Source organism: Falco cherrug, chromosome 13 (genome assembly GCF_023634085.1).
Source record: "Falco cherrug isolate bFalChe1 chromosome 13, bFalChe1.pri, whole genome shotgun sequence".
Taxonomy (NCBI): domain Eukaryota; kingdom Metazoa; phylum Chordata; class Aves; order Falconiformes; family Falconidae; genus Falco; species Falco cherrug.
In genome coordinates, this window is record NC_073709.1 from 27,176,819 (window position 1) to 27,202,842 (window position 26,024).

A 26,024-nucleotide genomic window follows, 5' to 3' on the forward strand; every position below is an offset into this window, starting at 1 on the left:
TAAATTCCTTTTGGATATGTTACATGTCAGCAGCGAAAAGACTTATAAAACACTGTAAGCATCAGAACTCAAGCATATGTTTAACAAAATGTGCAAGGTATTTTCATACTGCCTATAATTATCTACAGTTATTAACAAACCATTAATTCAGGTTAGCTCTTTCGGTTACTAAGGCTAGCTTTTAGCAGCAGTCATGATCTTCATGTTTTTCATGGGTTACATCGCTCTGCTTCATGGGCTTCATAGGTTCAGCCCAGGGAAACAGAACCCTTTTCTAGTTCGTACTCCAAGGATGTTACCTTCTTCGCCTCCTCCTTCAGGTAGGAGGCAAAACTGGCAGGGAAGGGGACTCCACCATCCCTCTAATGACAGCAAACTCCCAGAAGAAACAGAATCATCTTCTGGCCATTTCTGAGCACTTGATTCAGACCTATCACAGTTAGAAGGGGTTTTTTGTTGTGGTTATTTTTTTAAAAATGTAATTAAAATACATTTTTAATATCATTAACTTTCAATATAAATAATATACTTTAAAACACCCCAAGAAAATATTTTTATTACCCAAGGTAATAAATAACAGGGTATTACAGTAAATTTGTAGTCATCAGAATTGTAACTCAGATCTTTTCCATTTAGGTTTGTTCAGAGCTCCTATTAGTGCTCCATTTTGCCTTTAATTTTTTAAAAAATACTAGTCTTTCCCTTGAAGCTCTGGAGTCCTCTCTGCTCAGGGGAAGATAGCCCCTTGCCTGTTTTTTAATGGAGAAGAAAAAATAAATCATATGCCTTGAGGTTTTCCCTTAAAAAAAAAGAAACAACAGACAAAACCCTCCAAACCTGGAGTACTAGTTCGCATGGTCTGATATTTTATCCTTTGTTTTGTTCCTGGCATCAAGATTTATTTGTTGGCATAAAAAAAATCTTGTACCTCCAAGCTTGTAACTCAGAGGCAGGGAATGACAAACAATAAGCTTTAAAAAGGTTTGATCATGGTTTGTTGCCGTAACTGTGCAGAAGAGTTTGTCCAAAGCCACACGTCACTGTTGTACCTTTGTTCAGTCACCCTTCACATATAATAGCCCTCAAAAATTACAATGCTTATGAAAGCTGGCAAGATAAATTAAAATACTACAAGTAAGTGTAGTTAACTGAGTGAATATACCCTATAATCATGATTAAACTTCCCTGCTAAGGTAATTTTTATTTATTTTTTTTTAAAAAAAGCCTTGATGTCTCAAATACCACAATTATTTTTGTGTACTGCAAGTCAAATGGAAACTAAGGTATGTCTCAGCTATTAGGCACCAGCAATACTGACTTGTTCATGGTGGCACTACTTTGCTGAGATTTTGTATGCTTGTATCGAGCAACTGACACTGTAGAAAATTTTACATACGTCTTTCATCCCTCCCGGCCATGCAATTTTCTCACTTCTGCATCTATCAGGGTGGGGTTTTTTTTCTCTTTATTTGCTTCTCAGACCCGCTGCAGAATGCTTCTAGATACATTAAAAAGACAGCTGCGTACATTCTGAAGGGGCATCATAACATGCTGTTTGACAGTCTACGTTTAACTGGTGCCCTAAGATTTCATGGACTAAATATAAAGGAAAATAGTAGTCAGGACAGTAATCTGAACAGAAATACAAGCACAGCATGCTCTTCATATTACATACATGCTGATGTTTCATCTACTTAACCCACAGGCCATTCTGAAGGTAATAACATGCTACCTCAAGAGGCTAAGGTTTCATTACATTTTTAAGGACTAACAGGTGTGCCCCTATGGCTTGCCAAAAAACTTCCATGATGAACTGCAAAACTAATCTGTAAACTGGCTGCTCACCCCCTGGGTCGTGCTGCACCTGGCTAGTGAAATGGCAACAGCGGCGTTTATGTCTGGTCATCCTTGTTCCACCGCCGCAGACCTCAAAGCACCAAGGCAGGTGGTTAATCTAGACTTCACTAGGATTAAAAAAAAAAAAGGTCTTATGGCCTTGAATGTGTGTAGGTCATCTAAAAGGGTGAAAGAAAGTTCCTATTCCTCGTTCCCCTACAGCAGTTCAGTAGAAACTACCGGGATCATCAGAGTAGCTGTGCTCAGACGTGGATTACGGTCAGACAAGCTCTTGCAAGTCTGTTGGACCTTTTTTGTGTTGGACTTTTTTTATATCCACCCTTACAGGCCCTGCACTTTCCTAAGAGCCTTGAAGGAGCCATCCGAGCCCCCACCACCTGCCTCCCCTCAGTTCTCTCACCAGCCAGGTCTTTATTCTCCAAGGCCTGCACCTGGCGAGGCTGCAGCCTCATCGGCTTTCCAAACACCTATGAGAAGATGAGAGGGTCGACCCCCCCCTTTTACGGTTTGATCCGCGGTTTGCCCACCATACGGCATTTCTACATATGGGGTCTGTAGAGAGACAGTGTTTTCTATAAATAGGCTTTGGAGACAGGGCACGGCACTGAGCGTGAGCAGCTTGCTGGGTTGGGGCTGGGAGCCGCTCCTGAGGGCAGCGGCGCCTGAGCAGAGCGGGCCCAGGGGACCGGGCCGCGGGGCGAGGCGCGGGAGGCGGCCCCGGGGTCCCTCCCGGCCCGGCGGCGGGGCGCTGCGGGCGGCGGGCCGCTCTGCGCCGGCGCGGCGGGCCGCGCTACCGGCAGGGCCGGGCCCGGAGGAGGAGGAGAGCGCTGGGTATGGCGGCGCCGGGCGCGCTGCAGAGGAGCGTAGTGTCCCCCGCGGGCAGGCACACCGCCTCCCTCATCTTCCTGCACGGCTCAGGTGGCTTCTCTCCCCTCCTACCACGCGGCGGGGCCGGGGCTCGGGGCTTGGCGCCGGGGAAGGGCGCAGGGCGCCGCCCGGGGCAGGCCGGCGGGGCCGGGGTGCCTGCCGCTGCCGCCGCCCCCGCCGGTGCGCAGAGGGGAGGCCGGGGCGACCCCTCGGTGCGCGGCGCTGCGTGAGGCGGTCAGCGGGACGGGCCGGCCGCCACGGCGGCTGTCGGGCTCGGCGCGGCTGCGAGGCGAGGGGAAGGGACGTGAGGGGTCCCTGTCCCTGCGGCTGCAGCCGGCCCGGGGGACGGCGCGGCGCTGGCCGTGAGAAGGAGCCCTCCTTGGGCAGGGGGTGTGCGGCGCTCGGGGCCCTGGGCCCCGGGAGGGTCTGTGGGGCGTGTTTGAGGGCGGTGCCGTTAGACACCAGCCTGGCTTGATCTGCCGGGAGCACGGCCCTGTTCCAGAAGACCCCTTTTAATTCCTCCCCTCTAAGGGCGGCCACAAGCGAAGAGTGATTTTCACGCTTAAAATTGCTCCTGGCGTGTTTAGGATCAGACTGAGAGCACTGTTGTCACCTTTTGAGAGCCGGTGTTGGGCTGGCTGCTCTCAGGAGTGGCCACCACCTGCAGAAGGGGACTGGTCTGAGGGCAGGAGGGGCCTGTGTGCTGTGTTTGTTTGTTTTTCTTAAAAGGTTATTTCTAACTTGCTACATAACAACAACAAAGCCCACACGACTTAAAGAACAACAGTAATACTTGGTCTTTATCAGATCAAGGCCTTGGGAATCAGTTTTGTTGAGCTGTTCACGTGTGTGCGGCAAATGCTCAGCTCTTCCAGTGCATTTCTCCTAAGCTGATGCTTCTGTTTAGTTTAACAAAGATGGATATGTTTATTAGTTTCATTTTTATAATTTGCTTTTCTCAAATTCTGTGACTTAAAGAATGAAAGTGAAAGAGTTCCTAAGATGTGTTCAGCCTTCTTGTTAATGCTAATGCTTTAATGCTTGAGGAAATGATTTTCTCTCATGTTGGAGGAGTAAGGGAAGATTATGGTTAGAGGTTGATTCCACATGTGGTTAAAGTAGTCTACAATTTTTCGTTTTTGATACAATTTCATTCATAATGTTTGCAGTGGGGAAGTACAAGGATGCTTTTATTTGGTTTTGTTTAGCAGTTCCGCAGAACAAAATTTAAAACAGAAATAGCCACAGTGCTGTTGCTGTGGGCTGGCCTGTAAACCTGAATTGTAAACCTTCTGTAGAGCGCTTATGATGGAAAGTGGCAGTCAAATGGCATGGATCCATTTTGTTCATAATGCTTGCTCCAGACAAATTATAACAAGTGGAGAATGTGAATGCAAAACGGTATAGAAAAATATTAGAAGATTTCTGGTACTGTACATCAAATTTAGTTAGAGGATCCACTTGGTAGCTCAGCAGGGAAGGCAGATGGACATAACAAATGTATAATAATTTTTTAGACTTAAGTTTACAACTTTTCATGTTGCATAGAAGTGTTTAGGTTGGAAAATACCTTCTAAGATCATCAAGTCCAACCATTACCCTAGCACTGCCAAGTCTACCACTAAACCATGTCCTGAAGCACCACATCTACATGTCTGTTAAATACCTCGAGGGATGGTGACTCAAGCACTTCCCTGGGCAGCCTGTTCCAGTGCTTGACAGCCTCTTCCACCTTTTGTTGAAGAAACTTTTCCTAATATCCAATCAACGTGTTACATGTTAAGTTTAAATTTTGTATAGAAATAAATTCAAGCTATATTTGAAAGGAAAATAATTCATATTTTACTTGAGGAAGGGGAAAAGATAATTCTGTCATCAGTCTGTTTCAGGTTTGTAAGCAGACTAAGCAGAACTGTCTGTGCATTGTTTGACATTCTTTAGTAGAGTCCAGGAAAGCATATGATGCCAGAATCTTAAGAACAAACTGAAAGACAAACCTTTCAGAAAGTTGTTTGGTCTTCTTTGGTGTCAAAGTTGCCTCTCATTTCTTCCTCGCTTCCAAATTCTATTCTTACCAAATCAAAATGCATTACCTCTGTATGCAAGTGCTCACAGCGGCTGCAGAACATTTGGACCGTGGGACCTTCTTGACACACAGAAGGTCATAGTTAAATTTTCTCTTTCTTAATGAGTTTTCTATGAACTTTTCATGGACTAAGTAGCTTCCTTAACTGTAAATGTTTCTGCTGATACTGGCAAAGCTTAGGAATTGTGAGTAATAAAAGATGTGATATCAGAATTAATTTAAAAAGAAAGAAAAACAAAAAAGTAAACATCTATAATGAAAAGAAAGAATTTGAAAAAAAAGAGGATAATATTTAAATCCTTACAAACAGTTAACAAAACATGGCCTTGGGAGAAGGAACAGACACCATAAATATGTCAAGCTGGGGCACAACAAGAAAAGCTCAAGGACAACCAAATGGTTAATGTGACTAAACAGAAAATTACTGGAACTATGTGTAAGCTGTTCTAATTGGCATACTAAAGATCCACCCTTGAGAGCCCACTACTAACAAAGCCCCCTCATTACAGAAGTGCAGGGTTAAAAAAAAACCCACTGTACTTTTAATGGAGATGAGACTTAGGAGAATCAATGAGAATTAAGTGTGTCTAAACATGATTGTAAACAATTTTTTGAAGTGTATGAAAAGTTATGCTGTGTGTTAAGAGGTGTGTTAACTTTGTGGATTACCACCTATAACCCATCTCTGCACAAACATGCAATAAACGAATATTTCTTCTCTGTGTGTGGATCGGCTCTTGCATACTGGGTGAAAAACCTAGATTTGGGATAACAGATGTATCCTGCACCATTAAGGAGTTTGTAAAGACCAAAGTCCCAGCATTCAGATAGTTGCTTAGGTTGACCTACCTGAGGGTTGGTCCTGTGCAAGTATTTGCAAAGTCTAGACTTCTGTATTCTAACTGTAAAAAGAGGTGTGTATACAAAAAAAAAATGTTTATTCAAGTCTCCTTAAGATGCATCATTCGTAAATTTGGTGAAGGAACCATGAAGAAACCCTTCCAGATGAAAAGTGTCTACTAAGAATCAGAAGTTTATTTGGACTTCAGACCATACTACTCACATAAACAAAGTGGTTATGGGAATGTGTTCTGAAGCATCCAGTTAAAGATGTAACTTTGGTTTTACTGCTTAACGTAGCACAGAATAAGATTTGTGTCAGTTTTGCAACCCTGTTGCTTATTTGTCACGGAGTATTTGTCAAGCAGAACTTAATTGTTATGCCATTTGGGCTCAAAAGGAAAAAAATGCTGCGTTTGTTGCCTTCTATTTTAATTCTGAAGATTCATTAAATGTATGTGTAAATAAAGATAGCTGAATTTTGTTTGAGTGCTAAAGCAAAGACTCATCTTCTCTGTTGGGGAATTACAATCATAACAGTAAATCATGTTTATGTGATATTGTTCAGATGAACCCATGTGATGTGGCAGTAAGCCTGGTGTAGGGCAGTGACATTTAATTCTTGTGGTTCAGTGATTTTGTTGAAAAAAATAGGGTGAGTTCTAAAGTCAAACTGATCAACTTGAGAACAAGTAACAGAGAATACTTTTAACTCGGATTAGCACATGAGTTGATAATATGTGGGAGCCCCAACTTCAAACAAGACTAAAGCCCTATGGTAAGAGTTGCAGGAGTGAAGCTCCTGTTTGCTGAATCCCTACCAAATGTTTAGGTTGAACATTACTACATGTTGTATTACTGCCAACTATAAACCATGTTCCTTGATGGTCCAGTTTCTTCAAGCTTAAAGCATTGTTTAACTCTTACTGGAGACTTGTGTGTGCATGCTGTTCAAGCAGGGTGGCAAGTTACGGTTGAGGATACAGTGATGCAGAGGTGAGTTCTGGTGTACATATGTGTGCGTGTGTTTGAAAGAAACATGTAGTGTCTGCATAAGAATTCATCCTGTATATCCACGCATAGCACTTCAGGCTGCAGGGATTTGGCTATAATCTGACTTGGTCTAGGCTATAATCTGACTAGGAAAAAATACACAGTCAGATCACAACAAGCTTTCAAACAGAACTGTGGGACTAAGGTTTTGGAGGAGCCTGCCAGATACTTTTAACCCAAACTCATCTCTTGATCACTTTCACAAAACATTGGGAGTGTTTGATGCTTCTCTTAAGCCTGTGTGTAATGTCAGCATAATTACAATAATGTGAAGATCCTTTGTCTTGCTCTTGACTAGGTTTTGAAGTGGGTTAAAATAAAATTCTGTGTTAAAAGTAACTTATCTTTTCTAATGGGAGCAGCAGGTTTTATCTTCCTTCTTAAGATGTTCATCAGTATTTTATATCACTGTTACCAGCAAATAAGGTGAGCTACAAGTAAGAGGTAAGGCCTTGTGCCTGATTAGGATGTGCTTAAGCCATTGGATGTAGTAAAGCATTTATTAAACTTAATGCTGTGGGACCTTTAAAGTAGTCTGTTTCTAGGAAGTTTTGAGTCCATCTTCATTGGGAAGGGTGTTAAGGTTTTCTAGAAAGTTCTCTTCTAGCATTTTGGAGGATTTACACTGTGATTTGGAAATCAGGTCAGTCTCATGTAAATATATTTGACATTGTCTAGTTTTCTTGCTAAATGCACAGAATAATTCTTGTTGTACTCTTTTCTGTGATACAGGTGATACTGGCCAAGGAGCAAGAGCATGGATAAAACAAATTTTGAATCAAGACATGGCTTTCCAACATATAAAAGTAATTTACCCAACGGCTCCTGCCAGGTATTGTTTAATATATTTTAACTGTAGGATTAAATTTCTCTATTCCAGTACTGTAAAATATGCTTGTGAGTATTGGTACAGACTGTTGTAACACTTCCTTCTTCTTTTTCATGTGTGTGCTTTTTGGCAAAACTGAAGCTCAGCAGTGCATTGCTGCCCAGGTGCTATGATTTTAGGTCGTTAAGATTCTAAATGGTTAAGATTTTGTAGAAGTCACAGTCTCTAACTCAATTTCAGGTATTGTCCTCATAGTGTCTTTCCATCTCCTTGATATAAATAGAAGAAGATACTCCAATGTGTGTTGTAATGGCATTACAGAGCCATGTTCTGGATCACAGTCTGACTTACATTAACATCCATAAATTATTAACCACTAAACTATTCTTTTGTATTTAATGCCAGGTTTCAGTTCTGAAGGTGGTAGGTCTTTTTGGCAAGTGGGATGTGAAAGATCTTCAGCTGCTGGAGAAAGGACCGGGAGTTTAAAATTACACATTTCTTCTACTTTTAATCCTGACCCAACTGTTTCAAAGAGAATTTAGTTCAACTTTTGCTGTAGGAACAGTTCTTATTAAATGGCACTTGTATGTCCAGTGGTAGACTGGAAATACAGATAAAAATGCTTACCCCTGGGAATCGGAAAGTTAATGAGGTCAAATGTAAAGGCTAAAAATTGGACACCTGCCTCCATATTAGCTGTTAAAGACATGGACTTATATTTCAGAGATGTTTGATTTTTCTTACTATAAATTCATTTTTAAGGTGTCTGTGGCTCTATGTTAGGAAAATGTTTCCTTGAAAGGTAATGGGGCTTAAGTTTCTCTCTGAATTTGTGCGTAAGTGTGGATGCATGCTGAAAGGAGAAGGAAATTGTGACATTCTACACAGACTTTCGAGGTACAGAGGTTTGAAAGTCAGAAGAAATTTCTTGGAGGGTATAAACGAGTATAATAGCAGATTTTGTCTGGCACTCACTACACTTTCCTTGACCATGTATTTTTATGATCTACTTAGGCAGGAAAAGCAATTGAGAGATTGCAGTGTGAATGTAGTCACTGTGTTCCAGAAAAATCAAGCCTGTGAGTGGAAGTCTTTGAAGCAGTGTGGTTTGTGTTAGGTAGGGAATGTGATTTTCTGTAAATAACGTGATCGTTACTTTATTGATGACAGGCTAAAGTAATGCTAGAGTTATCAGTGGCACATGACATATAGTGATGGGCCCCATTTCTTTCCTGTCAATACAGCAGGTACTGGAGAAATGCAGGAAGTTTTGTTTCCCTATGAAATGATTTTTCTTCATGTTACCAGAACACCTCAGACCACATCTGTTAGGCCAGTGCTTTGCTTTTCCATTTCACTGCATTTCTGGGGTCCAGTCCTTCTCTTATTTATTTTGGTTTCTTTGGATAACTACAGATGTAAACTATGTATAAATGATTAACCAGGAAGATCTCCTGACTCAAGTGAGTGGCTTTTGTGGGTAATTTGTTTATATCTTAAGACTTTGGATTTAAATACTTTGGTAAACAAATGGGAAGAAAGGTAGTGTTGTACTTAAAAGATGTGAATAAACAGTTCCATACTCTTTCTTTTTTAAGTTGGGGTTGCTCTTGTTCTTCACTAGAGCAGATAGAGGTCATGTATGAGGTGATTCTGAAGTGATTTTTAGCAAAACTGTGAAAAGCTGTATATTCGAGGAACAAAAAATACCCACACTGTTTGTCTTTGACTGGCAATATGAAGTACGTTGGGAGTATTAGTGTACAGCCCTCTGCTGATAAGCACCATTAGCTGACATAATGAAATAAAACAGATGCCCTTAACTACAGTAATGTGCCACTGTTTGCAGCGATGTTGGAGTGAAGTTTGTGAAGATATGTGTTATTGATTGAAACAGAAATAACAAGCCTTTACAGATCCATTTCATGTTGTTTTGGTATTCAAGTCCAAAACACGCTATGCTTTTTGACACATTTGTAATGGTTGCTCTCCTTTCTTCCACAGAAAGGAAAAACGGGGCCTAGAACATCCAGGCTTGAATGGCAGACATTAAAATAGCTGTATCTGCATTAGGAACTTGAATATATGGTCTGATTTTGTGTGTGTGTATGTTTTGATAAGAATTCCAAATGCTTCTGGCACCAGCAGGGAAATTCAGAGTCCTTGATAATGAGACCTATAGATACACAGTTATGAGTGTGCAGATATGATGAAGAAGTTTCTGATCCAGTCTTTAATTGCGCAGAGACAGAGCGATATGCTGGTGGAAAGCTACACTGATGTGAGTGAGAGACTCTGTGGGTGGCACAACCTGCCACTGCATTGTCAATTATAGGAGCAGAGTGCAAAAGCTTGCCAGCAGGTTTTTACACTGATGATGAAATCAAAGAAAAGCCTGAAGTTAGGCAAGACCATACTAGGATTGCTTGGCTAATGTGCTCTTCTGGCATAATACTGTTCATGTGGATGTAGTTCATACTTTATAAACTCCTGTCTTTTCCAGCATAACTTACCACATACACATTGAATGCTTTCTGTCAAAGTAGTTATGCCAGTAAAAGCAGGTTTGATGCTATAACTGCAACACTAGAGGCTCTGGCAGGATAAACTGCAGGTCAGGAATACCTCTTCACTTTTTTGATGGATATAATTCTGCTGATAGATCTATAGATTTGGTCTTGTACATTCTTCACCTGTCTTGGAGTTCTGTAAAGCAGTGGGATTCACATTTTTCAACAAATTAAACATTTTTTTTTTTTTTTTTTTTTTTTTTTGTGGAGGATGCTTGGGGTTTCTCTTTATGTTTTGTTTAGATTTTATCCCAGGCACTGAAGCATACATATTTTTCGTTTACTACAACATCAGGGGTTCAGACATGTTTTGATTGAAGAGTCAATATGTTTGAAAATTATTTTGGAAAATCAGCCTAGCATATAACCTAGAAGAATGTTCAAACATATTCACTGACTTCGTTAGCATTGATTTTGGCAAACACTTGAGAGGATACTTCCATTTTAAAGGTAAAAGCATTAGAACACTACTGGACTACTTTTATAAAACTATTTTTTACTGTTCTCTAGGTTTCTGTAAAAAGTTACACTTTTTTTTTTTAAAAAAAGACTTATTTTCTTTAATCATTTTTGTAATGTGCAGGGTCTGTGTAGAGAATGATCACCAGATGTCCCCTGGACAGGTAAAATATTTGCAACACTTTCTCACACTTGCCCCCATCACTTTGGAAGGTCCTGTGAGTCTCATGTTTGGTTTTCCTGAGCAAAAATAACAGAATGTAGATAGTACGATTTACTATTTAAAAAAAAGGAAAAACTTGCAAACTTTCTCATTAAAATGCTTATGGTAAAAAGCATGTTTAGATGAAAAAGGAAAAAATATGTGGATTTGAAGTCTCAGCGTGATGTAGTCAGAGTAGTGAACACTGAATTTGGAATATGTTTGGAAGTTCATGTAGCTGGGGCATGCACATTTTTTTACAAGTAAAACTTTTTGACATTTCTTAGGGAGGTTTTGTTTTTTCTCTGTAATGTAGGCAACTGGAATACTAAAAAATGAGTAGAGAACTTGTTTTAATAGGTTGTTCTTTTAACTTCACCTTTCTTTTAAGATCGGTGCTTCTGTACATCGATTAAACTTGTTAAACACAGCAGAATTCTATTTCCTCTCCCTTTTAATGCTGATGTATATCTTTAATTAAAAATAAGAAGCTCAAATTGTAGCCCTAGCAGCTGATGCAATCCCTAAAGCCACGTCTACAGTAATAGTTTTAAAGGAAAGGGTTTCCTTTTTCCTTTTTTATTTGGGTCAGGATGGCTGCAGCTTTAAATACTGTTTCAGCTGCTACAACTGTGACTTAAACATTAGGTTTCTATTGAGTGTCTAAATCAGAACTGAATACCACCCAATTTAACCTCCTTTTTTTTTTTTTTTTTTTAATAGAAAGTGATAGTTTAAATTGGCATTGCAGGAGCTAACGTGGTAAAGTTAAAACCATTTAGGCTCCACTTATTTTAATAAGTATACCTTACCTTCTATAATTCCCTCAAAAAATCTAGGTCAAAGATTCTTTGCGTTGTCTAGCATTCCATTCTGACAGTCTTCCTCTTCTGCAAGTCAGAAAGTAAACTATAAATACTTCTTGGGCTATTTTGTGGATCTTTTTGACATTCACTCAACACATCTTTCTGTGGCCAATAAGTCTCTATGCAGAGTTTGTTGTCTAGTTGGGGTTTTTTCCCAATTTACTCTAATTTCCCTTGTCTCTAAGTAAGTGGCTGGTAAGGACTGCTCAGCATTATATGGCCTGGTACTCCATCCTTTCACCTAAGTTCACATCTTTGCTCAGCATATGGGTGGAAATGAGTTTCATCTCATCGTAGTCCCCATTTGGCTATATTGCAAAACCACCAGACAGTTTGGCACCATGCAGCTACATTGGCAGTCTCTACTTGTGAGAGGCCCAGGACGGGAAAAGCAGCAGGGGTACTGCAGGTCAGACTGGAGATGGATTGGTGGAGCTGTGTAGGGGAGCGTGCATGGTGCCTATCATACTATTTTTGGCTCAAGCGAATGTTATTAATCCTTCACATTTGTAAGCCCTAACCTCATTCATAAATTTCACACAAAGAAGTCTTTTTAGAGGTGGACGTTTGAAGGACAAATCGAAAGGGTTTTGGTTGGTGTCATGGGGTGGTTCTTTCATCTCCTTTTGTAAGTAGAAATTTAACATATTTGCATAATAATGATGGAAGCATGCTTGAATGAACTTCATATTTTCCTTTTACTTTTCCTCTTGCATTAGGTGAGGAAAACATGAATATGCATACATGTAAGGGTTACATCATATTCTAAATAACATGTGGAATGCAATAAACAGTTGTCAGAGATCCTTCAGTCATGCTTGGGGAAAACAAAGTAGAACATAATAGCAATAATCTTGGATTTCTGATCCCATTAACTACATCATGCTCTTAGACATCTTTCCTCTTGTTTTTCTTCTCTCAACTGTTTTCCAGGACAGAATTGGAGACAGTGGTTTTTATATGGCTATTCCAGCAAGCAGTTGGGTGTTCTGAGTTGTGTCATTCTGTGCTCTCGCTTTGCTGTCTTTTTTTTTTTTTGGGGGGGGGGTGGTGTTTACCTACTGTCATTCATCCATCCTCAGTGTTGTTTGCCATCACTGTGTGAAAGATACCACTTTGAATCCCAGAGTGTCTTACAAACCCCATAATGGAGAACTGATTCACATTGGACCCTGGTTTGCCTCTTGCCACTTACCTTCAGTGAATTCATAAAGCAGCCGCTATTTGCTGGTTGCTGAGGAACTGGAAGTGTGCAGAAAAGGTCATTTATGGTCTTCTCAACCATAACAATAGTGCTATTTCAATGATTAGTACAAATCCCCACAATTTACATTCACGCACACCCCCAAAAAAACCCCAATACCAACCCAACAAAGAAACGGGAGCAAACGCAGAATTTGTCCTGCTGAGTCTTGTTTTGGCTTCTATTGCGCTTCCTTGTCCCAAGTAACAGAAACTATCAACTTAGTATTTCTTCAGGTAACCATTCTGCACCAGCTCAGTTAGCTGTCATTTCACACAATATACATCCAGAACAACTATCAAAAGCATTTTTATGTGGTTGTGTGAACAGGCACAGCCTTTTCTCCAGAACAGCCAAAATTGCTCCTCATGGAAATGACTCTTGCCTTCATTTTTTTTAATTTTAAGTGTACTTCCAATTTTAAGCTGTTTGAATTTGCATCTTATGTTCTGTTACCATATTGCAAAACTTCATTGTTAAGGTACGTTGAACATCAGTTTTAACATAAGATATAACTTGCACTAGAGCTTTGAATTACACTTCTGATTTGAGTAGATGGATTCTCTGCCTTCCCTCCTTTTTCTTTTAACATTTTCTGGTTCAAGCAGACAGTGAGAATTAAAAAGCAGAATTATGAACTAGATTTTCTGTTGCAGTGTACTAGTATCAGCAGTGAGAATATGCTAGGAGAGAATTTGTCACAGGGGAGTAACTTTGCTTTCATTGGAAAAACCTCCCATCAGCTGTAAGGGAGTCAAGCTTTGCTTCTAGAATCGTAGAACGGTTTGGGTTGGAAGGGACCCTTAAAAGCCATCTAGTCCACCCCCCCTGCAGTAAGCAGGGACGTCTTCAGCTAGGTCAGGTTGCTCAGAGCCTCCATCCAATGTGACCTTGAATGTTCCCAGGAATGGGGCATCTACTACTTCTCTGGGCAACCTTCCAACTGTTCCAGTGTTTCACTACCCTCATTGGAAAAAATGTCTGCCTTATATCTAGTCTAAGTCTACCCTCTTTTAGTTTAAAATCATTGCCTCTTGTCCTATCGCAACAGGGCGTGATAAAAAGTTTGTCCCCATGTTATAGTCCCCCTGTAAATAGTGAAAGGCTGTGATAACGTCTCCGCAGAGTCTTTTCTCCTCCAGTGTGAACAAGCCCAACTCTCTCAGCCTGTCTTCATAGGAGAGGTGTTCCATCCCTCTGATCGTTTTCGTGGCCCTCCTCTGGACTTGCTTGAACAGGTCCATGTCCTTCCAGCGCTGAGGGTTCCAGAGCTGAACGCAGCACTCCAGGTGGGGTCTGACCAGAGTGGAGTAAAGCAGAGCTTAAGCAGTCCAGCAGCGTGCTCTGTAGATTTCCTCAAAGGGATACGTAGTCTTCCAAAAGATGATGTTACACTGTCTCATGCGACTTTGTGCCTCCTGAGAGGAGATGGGTTTGGGAAGGAAGCAAAAGTGAGAATTTAAAAAAATGTGATCTTTCTTTCTTTGAATTTTGAAGCCTAACTTCACTATAAATTCTGAGTTCTGTCTGACATCTCAGGAAGTTCTGTCTGGAACTTAAAGAAAGCTGTAAGCCAGCTCCAGTGGTCTGGGGTTTATGCGACTGCGTTAGCAGGGTGATCACAGTGCTGAATGTGAAGGCAGTGATACCATTGTGCATCAGGAGAAATTGCTGGGGGAAGAATATTTACTATTTATCAATGTGCTGTCTGCTACTCTTATGTTTCTTATTTAAAGCAGCTAGCAATGCTCACTTGTCTTTTAACTTAAAACGTTGCACAAGGACAGTGATTTATTGGATAATGAACAAAAACACCTGTAGTTTTATGTGAATTGCTATGCTAATAGCATCATTCTGGAGGCAGAATTTGGTGCGGCTTTAGATCTGAATTTGAACCTTGTGTAGCATCATTTGTTTGCTCTCCACTTCTGTTACGAGAATGTCAAACTATTTAGCACAATTCTAAATGTGATTAAGGTCTAGAGTATTTAATATGTGCTCAAGGAAAGTGGACGAAGATAGTGTTGTTGCTTCCTGCTTTCATGATATTTTCATCATTAGTACATAACTCACATTGGCAGAAGCTACCCTATCTTGAGTTTGTGAAAACTTGTGTGATCCATATTACTTTGAGACTTTGCAGTGAAATCAAGAGTGAAAATTATTTCTACTTGAACATGTTTAAAAGACTGAAAGATTGATAAAAACTGACAAGAGATATTACAGGATATATTTTCCTTTTAAGACATTCAAATATTAAGTGTGTAGGATCTTCTTGAAACTGCTGTCTCATGCAAGAAGTGTATGTGTGAGAAAACAATTGTAGATCAATGCACACCCTTAAAAAATAAAACCTGTAATCAGAAAACATGATCTAGAGTGATTTGAGGATGTTGGGAAGCATTTTAAAGATTCTTTTCCTCAGGGTGCTTGCAGTTTCTTAAACGGTCTGTGATTTTAGCCATGTCTCCATTATGTTATCTTTTCTCTCTATTTTCGTATGTTAAGATTTAGTTGAATTGTTAGGAAATAGTGTTTCAAATGTCTATTAAAAATGTGTTCAAGTTTGAAAGTCAGGTGTACCCAGAAGAGAGGGTTCTTGGTTCTTGTTTTCTTACATAGATTTGAATCTTGTGTGCTCCAAAGCAAGCAAAACATACACGCTCCCACCATTAAACGAGCAACAAGAACAAAAAACAAAAAAAAACCCCCACGCAACTTGAGCGGCTATGTATTTTCATTCCAAGTTTCAACCACACGTGTTTTAGAGACACAGAGCTTTATTTTTTTATTTATTTTTTTTAATCACTTAAAAAAGAATATAAAGAAAGCAAGATACAGAGGAAGAAAACATCAGGACTAATGTTACAAATTTTGATTAAACATGGGAAAGCAAAAAATCCAAATTTAAAGCTGACCGTTTGGTCTGATGCTGTCCTTAACTGACCGTGCTGGTCTTACTGGATGGGGTTTTCACTCCACTTTGTACTTCTTGCTTTTGTGTATTTCAGTCCAGCCTCTCATGTCACTGTAATATAGGGATTTTTCTATTATTTTTTTTCTTTTGTGGTTTAATTGTATGAAAAAATTTTGTGCTGTATTCTTGGATCTGTACAGATGGTTCTATGCCAAACATATTTGTTTACCATGGTAATGTCTGAGTTGTAGTGTGCCAGCTAACAAAGGGATTTATTTAAGGAACAAGGTGAATGACTAAAACAGATGTGCCAGTTGGGTGAACCATTAAAAGAATCTTACTTCTCAGCTTTATGTAAAGGTTATTTTTAATGAATTTCTGAGAAATTAAGAGTGGTTGCAAAGATGTTTTTGAGACAGCTAAAAGCATCTTGTCTATTTGCTTGAGGATCTTTTCCTGTGGGCTATTGACACATTAGTCTTTCATCTGTCTTATTGAAGAATTTGCAAAGACAAAAGTTAAAAGTCCTGATTTTCATCATCTGATCAAGTATTACAATCTCATAATGGATTTCTTCCTTTTTATCAATTGTTTGATTCTGACTTTTGGTTGTGGGAAAATCTGTTTTTATATTTCTGTAATGTAAATGCAAATTTCTGTGATGTAATACAAATATGTATCTTCATTCCATGGAAATCCCGGGTGAACCTGTTGTAATAATACTAAGACCTTATGCATGTTTTCTCACACAAATGTAAGTTACTCTGGTTTTACTAGAAAATTAAGCACTCTGGCTGCTAAGCATTTTAACCAGGATTGATGTGAAAGTGTTTGAGAGAGAAGCTAAAACTGAATTAAATGCTGTTTGCCCCAGCGCTTAGTCTGTTGTACATCACATTGTCCAAGTGACTTCCAAAAACTCCACTGATTCTGCTGTTGTTGATATTTTTGACTGGAACATCTCCTCTTAAAAAATTACTTTTGTGAATTGGAGATCTGTAATTTTGTTTCTTAGGTATTGATCAATTCACTTGGGAAGAATCCTGGAGACAGTGGTAATACTAAAGAGAAGTTAAAAAAAAAGAAGGCATTTTAATGACATTTTTAAAATTTGGCTTCTTGCATGTACAACATATTTCTACTGAATTTCCTTTAATTTAGGAGTTACCTTTTTCTGTTTTAAAGACAAGGGCTAACTTGAAAGAAACCTGTTAATTCGGGTGCTTAAGTATATGGTTTGTTTGGAATTAAGCAAATCAGGGGCTACTTAAGGCACACACTGTATACACTGACATATTTGTATGTCATTTTGAGTAACAGTAGATTTTAGGTGCTCCTTCCATCAAAAAGATGAAGCAGTGTAGTCTGCCTATAACCATCTGTTGCTGTTTGCTGCCTCGTTCTTCAGATTTGGCTTGCCAGCTTTTCAGTCATGGACTTTATTTCATGTTCATGGCACCAGGCAGAAGAAATTCTGTGTTCTTTCATATGTGACTCGTGTCTGAGCAATGCAAATAGTATACTGCCTTTTGTATGTGTGTAGTGGTGGCGGTATTTCTGCTTTAGAAATAGCCATTTACATATGTGAAGCCTCTCTGGTATTAATAATGGCAGAATTTGTTCCTTCATTAAGAACAATTAAAATAGCGGCTTTCTCTTTTTAGGCTAGTTGTGGTTTTGTTTAATCCTAGTACTGAAAAAAATCCAGAGAGAGCACAGAAGTCAATGTTAGTGTTTTCAGTGGGTTCCCATCCAGACAAATTTATCAAGGGCTGTCTGTAGGCAGTGATTGTCATCTGATCTGAGCTCATCTGAGTTTAAGTAAAAATGAAAAATTTTCTCCCTGATTAAACATTGCAATTAAGGATTTTAGGGGGCTTGGTTCTGAGGTGAAGCATTGATCTCATAGCAGTATGTTTGGTATTAAATTTTAGAGCCATTGTAAGGCAATTAGATCACCTTTCTTGGGATTTCAGGGCTCTGTTCATCATATTTATTTAAAAACAAAGAAAAGGCTCCTTTGAATTGTAGCTTCCTTGATTATCTGAGGTTTGGGCAACATGTTATTAAAGCCCTTAAAATACTAATCTGACAACACAGTGTTATGGTGGAGTATCATGTTTCTGATCTGTGCACCAATCCAATAAGCACGTGGCATTTCTTCATGTTATTTTTATGAAGATACCTGCCCTATTAAGGTGAGGATGGCTGTATTTATTTAAGAAAAAGAAAAATCAAGAGAAGGAAGGAGTTTTTGTAAACACCTAGTGGTTCATAATACCTATCTCCTGTCAATTTTGACAACAAGACAACTGAATCGCATAAAGCTAGCTCCAACAAAGGTGTCTTGTTTAGCAGCTAATTCAGTTTGTCCTATTCCAAGGTGGATTACAACTTTACCTTTGTTTGGGATTAGGAACTTCTTCACAGGGTTAAGAATTAAAAAAAGTTTAGCTGAGCTGACCAACCTTGACACTGACTGAAACTTGCATTTTACATAGCTTAAAAATGCTGTCTTAGTTCTTGAAGGACCACATTTTGAATGCAAAGAAGTGCAATGTGACTGGATGTAAATTGAGTTAGATCTGAAGGAGGTTCCTTCTCTCCATTGCTGGAGAGACACTGAATTGTCTTTATGTATCACGTACACTGAAGGCTTGTGATGTTATGCTTGGTTAATCATTTGTTTTCTTTTCTTCCACCATTCCAGGCCGTATACACCTATGAAAGGAGCCTTTTCCACTGTGTGGTTTGACAGATATAAGATCTCAAATGACTGTCCAGAGCACATCGAAAGTATTGATTCTATGTGCCGGGGACTTACAGACTTGATCAACGATGAGATTAGAAATGGCATTGCAAAGAACAGGATACTAATAGGTAAGAGAGATTTGGTTTTAATGTGTTTCTTTTAATGGGTTTTAATTGTTAAGAGATCATCTACTTTGAATTTACTTCATCCTGAAAGCTCATGAGCATGTCTTGCAACTTCTGAACAGCCTCTTCAGCAGCCAATTCTCAAGAATATTGAATCATTATTTAAACCTGTAACAAGTGGGGAATGTGGCTAACTGTAAGCAGTGTCCTCAAAAATGTAACTTAAAACTGGTGTTATTGTAAATAGTCATTTGTACCTTACCCGTTATTTAAAATACGGAGTGGGCAGTGATTTATTTGAAATGGTAAAAATATGTACTACTTACTTTTAGCCCTCTCCAAGGATGGAAGCGTATACTTTCCCAAAATTACTTGTATTTTGGAGAGAGGAGGTAGAGCATCTAAACAACCATGTGCTTTTCCTTTCTGCTCTGGTCATTTTGGTTTAAGTTAATTTGTGGGGAAAAAATCTGCATGTTGCACATCACTACAGATTAACACCTGATAACAAATGAAGTATTAGCCATCATAGTTCATATGTGTCCATCTTTCTGTTCCTCTTAATTTCCACAAATTTCCAGTAATTTTCACAGTACTACTGTGGAATAGATAGTGGGGATATTGAGGCATGGGAGTCGAGGGCAATGGAGTAGCCTGGAGAGGCTACAGAGAATTTACAAGTCCTTGGCTCCCTGTCCCGTCCCTAGACCACAAACTGTTTCAGGTTGGGGAAAAAAACTCTTTAACGTGGGAACTTACAAATTTATGGCCAACTGAGTCATGCCATCAAAATCCTGCATGGTGGAGCCACTACCATTCAGCCCACATTTTTTCTTGGTCCAGCTCCATGTTGCTCTTTGAAGGCCTCTGTTTACTTTCTCTTTTTGGCTCATTGCCCTGGCTGCAGAATGCATTGTTTTGGATGGCTGTCAGCATAGTCTCTTTGATTTTTCTTTCCTGTGTTATACCTGCTGGCTTGGAACAGCTGAAGAAGCGCAGGTGCTTTTCTGTAGAGTGAGCTGGGAGATGTTCTGTGTACAAATCCACTTTACTACTAGGCTTTTTTCCTTTCTCTGGAGCCTTTAAAATTAAAAATAGTGAGACTGCAGAGTATGAAAGTTGTTTTACAAGTCATAAGCAGAGTAAGGAAGTTGGTATGCGCCGATTGTTTCAGCCTGTAGATTCTTTGGAAGTCCCCATCTGTGTGTTTGCATTCCTCATCTGTAAATCAGAAATAATTGCACTTATTTTCTCACTCTTGGGAGATTTGATTTCAGGCTTCTAGAGTGAGGCACTGTTTCCTTGCCTCTGTGACAGAGACTCGATGTATACATCTTCACAGTTCAATCTGATATTGGTGCAACAATCAAAATAAAGCAGGCCTGAATTGACTCCATCCAAAGTTCAGACGGGGACCCATGTGGATGCATAAGAAATTCACTAGTGGAAAAAGAATAGTGTCATTTATGGCTGCACGAGATTGTGTTCTTCCATGTGAACTCTGTACCTTCTCTGCAGTGGTTTTTATGATTAACCAGTGTTGATGCAGTGGAGAATGAAGCTTAGAGATCCTGTAAGGTTTGTGTGCATAAAGGGGAGATTTAGTATCATTCTGAGTCAGCCCAGTGTGACATTCTTAGTTGTTTTAGATGGGACTTTGTGCAAATAATTGCCTGTCTTCTGGCATTGTTTCTTAAGGAAATTAGGCATTTTGTAAAGGCACCTGACAGCTTTATAGCATTTTCGATCAAAAGAGAATACGAGGCCTAGGTTTGGTTATGAAGGTATAGTCAGTATGTCTGCACCAAACTGTAACGTCAAGTGGAAAAGGAGAAACGGATGGCCTGAAATTTTCCGCGTTTGGGCAAGATTGGTGTACAGGAGATAATGGAAGATATGGTCACTTGCTTAGAATGCCAAAGAACTAAGTCCTGTCAGATCTTTCTAGATTTCTCTTTGAAAAAGTCAGAAATATCCATTCGGTACAAGAAGAGGAGGCTCGAGGTAACAGGTGGGGAGCAGACAGTGGATTTGTGGCTGCTGGTACCGTACAGGTGGAGGCGGCAGCCTTCTTGAGGTGAAGAGAAAAATAAGACAATTATAGCAGAAGATATGAAGGTGAAATTTTGCTATGGATATTTTGTCAGTGCATTCAGTGATGTTGAGTCATATTGAAGATCCAGAATGGGAATGCTGGTATGTGTCTTATTATGGAAAGTAGAGACAAAATAGTTGAGAGAAGAGACTGGAGGGCTTGGGGTTCTGTGAAGAGCAGTGGGGGCCTTTTCGAGTAGGTCACAGAAGCCAAGAGAGCAAAGCAGTTGCACGAAGAGGTAGTTACAAGGAATGAAACGGTTGTTAAAGGGTTAAGGAGAACTGGGTTATGGGACTGTCTGTTTTGTAATGAGTGGGAGTTTTAATGAGTGGAAAGAAAACAAAATGAGTATGAGGAGGGTAACAAGGTTGAAGGTTATGGTTTTTTATGGAAGAGCGGACTAGAAATTACAGGCTGAGGATGAGTGTCAGATATTGTTAGATGAGGGTGAGCAAGGTGTTAGGCAAGCAGGAAGGTGGGCAGCTGCTGACAGCTCAGAGGTGTGGGGCAAGAAGGCAGGGTCTGAGGGAGCACTATGCAAAGGAGAGCGAGTGGGAAGAGAGGGGAAGCAGAAGCAGGCTCTCAGCAGTGGAAAATGAGGCCAGCACCTGGTGTTCTGGGGGATGATTCTCCCGGAGCCATTCAAAATTTCCACAAGGCTCAAGATTGTGGGTACAGTAAGATCATTTGTTCTGAAATAAATTATAGCCTGTGCTGTTTGTTTCGGTAGCACAGTTTGCTCTGAAATCCGCAAGTGGCTGCTTGTAGGGCAGAACTCTAAAGCTGAGGACGGAGTCCACATTGTGCAATGCCACTTCTCTTTTTCCATATCAAGGAAAATACTGGTGCAGCTTTGTTTTTAACAGCTGCTCAACGTATCTACTTCTAAAGAATTAAATTACTTAATTTACTCAAGGTAAATAGTGTCTTATTATTAAAACCTCCGTATCAATTTAGTGTAACAAGCAGTACACAGTAGTACATGGCTCACCTACCCATTCCTATTTCCTGACAATTTCATGAGTTGCTTTCCATTTAATACAGAAGTTGTTTGAAAGAAGTAAACTTCTGGTTCATTAAGGTTTATTTCCCCTGACCTTGGAAGAGGAAGGAAGGGAAAGTGACTGCAGTATATAATTATTCAAAAATAATTATATCATCCCCAGAATTTGATAATGGAAGTCACTTTTTAGCCAAACATTCTTTTTGAGTTACTCTTGCTGGTCTTCCTGGCAAAAGCACTTGCAAATAATCCTGTAAAGAGCTGTATATTGACTTTGGAGGTAAAAGAGGATGATAAAATTAGTCACATTCTGACACTTGGAGCCTTGATAGTATCCCTCCTTAAAAACTAGATGTATTCTTTCTTTTTAAATGCTTGAATTCATTGCTAAATTAGCTAAGCAAGCAAATAACCAGAGTTTGAAATGTGGGACAATCAGTTCTTTTTCTATTTAAAGCTGGAGTTGGTTTTTCAGGTGGTGGTGGTTTTGCTTTGTTTTGTTTTCTCGGGTTTGTTTGGGTTTGTTTGTTTTTTTTAAACTGCTTCCATAGCGATAGTGCATTATAAAATAACTTCCCTTCGGTGGAAAATGTCAAAGATTTCAACAGTCCTATTCAATAATATGTTAGAAGCTCTTGAAAGAAATGGCCACTCTCACATTTGGAGCATTCTGATAGTGCTTGCTTTATGTCCTGGTTTTGGCTGGGATAGAGTTAATTTTCTTCTTAGTAGCTGGTGCAGTGCTGTGTTTTGGATTTGATGTGACAGCAATGTTGATAACACACTGATGTTTTTAGTTGTTGACAGGTAATGTTTATTCTAAGTCAAGGACTTTTTAGTTTCTCAGGCCTTGGCAGCAAAAGGGTTGGAGGGGATGCAGCTAGGACAGCTGAGCTGAACTTCCCAAAGAGATGTTCCGTACCATGGGACATCACGCTGGGTATAGACACCGGGGGCATTGGCCAGGGCCTGCCGATCCTTGCTCAGGGACTGGCTGGGCATCGGGCAGCAGGTGTGAGCAATTGTATTGTGCATCATTTGTTTTTCTTTTCTCCCTTCCCTTTGGATTTCATTCCTCTCCCGTTCTCCCTCCTTTTCATGGTAACTGTTAAGGTTATTATTATTGTTGGTTTTGTTTTATTTTATTTCAGTAATTAAATTGTTGTTAACACCTGAGTTTTACATTCCTTTCAGATTCTTCTCGCCATCCTCTGGGTGAGGTGGGAGTGAGCGAGGGACTGCAGGTACTTAGTTATCAGCTGGGGTTAAACCACAACACTTTAGTTAACTACACTTTAGTGAAAGGCAATCTTTTTTTGTTCTCTTTTTTGTTCTTAATTTAGTGCTACTTTCTTACTTCTACAGGTCACTTTTTTGTGTAGTGCAGAAATGCTGATCCAAGCCTGTTGGCCTCGCCACCTGTAGTCACTTGTGTAGGCAGCCAGTGAAAATAAACTTTCCATAACAGTCTTGTAGATTTGACTACATGCCAAAAAACACATGCATGATTCCTGACCCCTTGTACTGTAACAATAACACAAGACACACAACCACTTTTTGTTTATTGCTAGACTTCTTACATTGCTACTGAACCATGGTGGAAATAACATGAAAGTTCTGTGCTTCTTGTAAATATTAGCATTTCCATCTCTCTCAGTGTGTGTGAGAATGGGATGGGGAGAGACTGTCTTGGCTTTGACATCGCAGAGAAAGAGGATTCTGTAAATATGGGAAGATAAATCAACAGTAAATAGTTAAAATGTTGGGCAAACTACATCACCTACAGTCTTGGTATTTTATGTCTTTGGCTTCGAAGCCTTTTGCTGTTACTCTTATTCTCTTATCTTGTTAATCTTGTATCTTCTGTCTTTATTAGGAAAATGTCTTTCACTTAAAGGCACTTGCTGCCTTGCTGTCACAGGGTAAAATCATGGGTTTATGTTGCCATTTGTCACTGCAATTCAAATGAGATTTCTCTTTCTGTACCACCCATTACGTGGCTTTGTGGTTTATCTAAATTATGCTTATGAGGTGCTGGGCTCAAACCAGTACTGTTAGTCCATCTTCCCGACAATACCAGCAAACATTTCATTAAATTCCAGTGCATCAGTGTAAATTTGCATTGCATTTGTACTTCAGGGCAAATGTTTGCTCCCCTTGTTTGTTTGCATCTGAACTGGCCATTTATCTCTTTTGTCTCGCTACTACTCCTTTTACCTCCTGATATGCAGGCAATAAACACTGACAAATGAATGTTTGTTTCCTTCCTAAATTGTTCAGTAGGAGGTAAAAATGCTAATAATTTTAATCAGTAGGATCCACCACTTGTCACTTTGTTTCCCAGCTCTTGACGGTGACTGTACTAATGTATCTAGAAATGAGAGTCTTGCAAAGATGGCACGTTCTCAGTTTCAGTCTGCATGGTGAATGACAGACTTAGCAAATGATAGTGAAGATTTGGAGTAATGAAGGCATACAGCAGTAAAACCAAAAGTAATTTAATGATGTTATTGTCATCACATATTATCATCAGATAATGGCTTTGGGAAAAAAAGAATTATGAAGTGAATTGGATTCTGATCTCTTCAGCCTTAGTAGAAACTCTGTTGAAAACATATGCTGACTCATCTTCAATAAATGCCTGAATTCAGTGGAGAAGTAAATGGATGTAGGGGCTTTTAAATGCTTGAGAGTCATGTGTAGACATGCCACAGAGTGCACGTTAATGTGTTCTTTCTTCGCAGTCGTGCCTACAGATTCATAGACGAGTGAGGACTAGCAACATTTGCTAATCCATCTTCATGTGTCAGTGCAGGTTCAGCTCTAATTAGGCAAACCCTTACCTTTGCTTTTCTGAATACTTCTAAAAGACCTCTATTAATGGCAGGTTCACAACTTTCCAAGGCAACCTGTTCCTGTGCTTCACTATTCTTTGCTTTAGAGAGTCTAGTTTCTAGTTTCTTCTCTGTGATGCAGTTTAAAATCATGAATACCGTGAGTATAAAGAGTAGATTATTCTTTTTTTCCATGTTGTGCAGTTATGCTGACTGTAAAAAATGACAGGTAAGTATTGCAGCAGGGCTGTGCTGTCATCCCCGAAACAACCAAGAAAGCACACTAGGTAAATAAAGCAAGCTATAGATGTAGAGTAACATCTCAGTAAAAACTGATTTCAGACTTCTCAGGGATTTTACTTTCCTTCTAGTGCTAAAAAAGATGATTCCTTAGGTATACATGTTGCGTTCCCCTCTACTACTCGTATCAGTTGGAAATAAAACCATACCTGGTTCTGGTTTTGCTACGAGTTGATACATTAAACTATTATACACTTGTTTTTACAAGAAAGTGGTAAAACTTGTACCACTTAAATATGCATTTCAAAATGGGTTTTGGCTGGCGAGAAAGTTGGATAGCAAATTGATTCATGTTCCTAACAAGAGGATGTGGCTGAGCCAGTGAAGGGAAGTTGCTTTTGTTCTTGTAAAGACTCTTAGTTACTGAGTAACAAACATAAGTCTACCAAAGGTGGAAACCATTCATGCACTTCTGCTAGTGTGGAACATTAGTGAAGTTTCATGAATAGATTAAAAGGAGAAACTTGCCGCTGTGAGGAAATCCACTTGAGACAAAGTACATGTTTGGGCACTTACACAGGAGCAGTGTTCAGGGAGTTCTGCAGAGAACAAATTTGCTGTTCCACTGGCATTTGTATTCTTTGCTGATATTCATATATGAACACTGTTAAATGTATATAATGCTTCCATTCATGGATGAAAAAGGAAGGTCAAACCAGAAAGTCAGCTTCTTTGTGGATGATGTGTAGAACAAGGTTTTGCTGTTGTCATTAATAGAAGGTAAATCACAGAACATCCCAAGGGAAAGCGGAAAGTAAACTAAAATGTAGCTTTAGGGAAAAATTCCTGATAACAAACCAAGAAAGAAATTTAAGCTGAAATATCTAAAGAAAGGAGAAATTGAGAATGAAAATTGCAGGGAGAATGGAAAGAAAATGAGGCAAGAGTGTGTAATGTGTTGTGATGATAACAGAACGAGCAAGGACAATTTCTAACTGTGCTGGGGTAGCGTTATACAACAGAGGGATATTTGTCTCTCCTTGCACTGTGCTGGCACAGGCACTGTATGCTGTAGCATTCATCTCTTGCCACTTTGTTACTAAAGCTGCACTGACAAATCTGAAGAAATCCAGGGAAGATGAAGAACAACTACAAGAGAGAAACTGCTAAAAATAAACACAGC

The 26,024-nt window shown here is 39.6% G+C and overlaps 1 protein-coding gene across 1 annotated transcript in view; it reads left to right on the top strand.

Annotated features, from left to right (window-relative positions):
• The first annotated feature begins 2,618 nt into the window (after window positions 1-2,618).
• The window catches only part of LYPLAL1 (lysophospholipase like 1), a 29,067-nt gene continuing 5,661 nt past the window's right edge, over window positions 2,619-26,024 (top strand). The window contains exons 1-3 of the mRNA XM_055725474.1: window positions 2,619-2,775; window positions 7,436-7,535; window positions 18,503-18,672. Of these exons, the coding sequence (XP_055581449.1) occupies window positions 2,691-2,775; window positions 7,436-7,535; window positions 18,503-18,672 (355 nt within the window). The 5' untranslated portion in view covers window positions 2,619-2,690. The remainder of the gene's footprint in view (window positions 2,776-7,435; window positions 7,536-18,502; window positions 18,673-26,024) is intronic.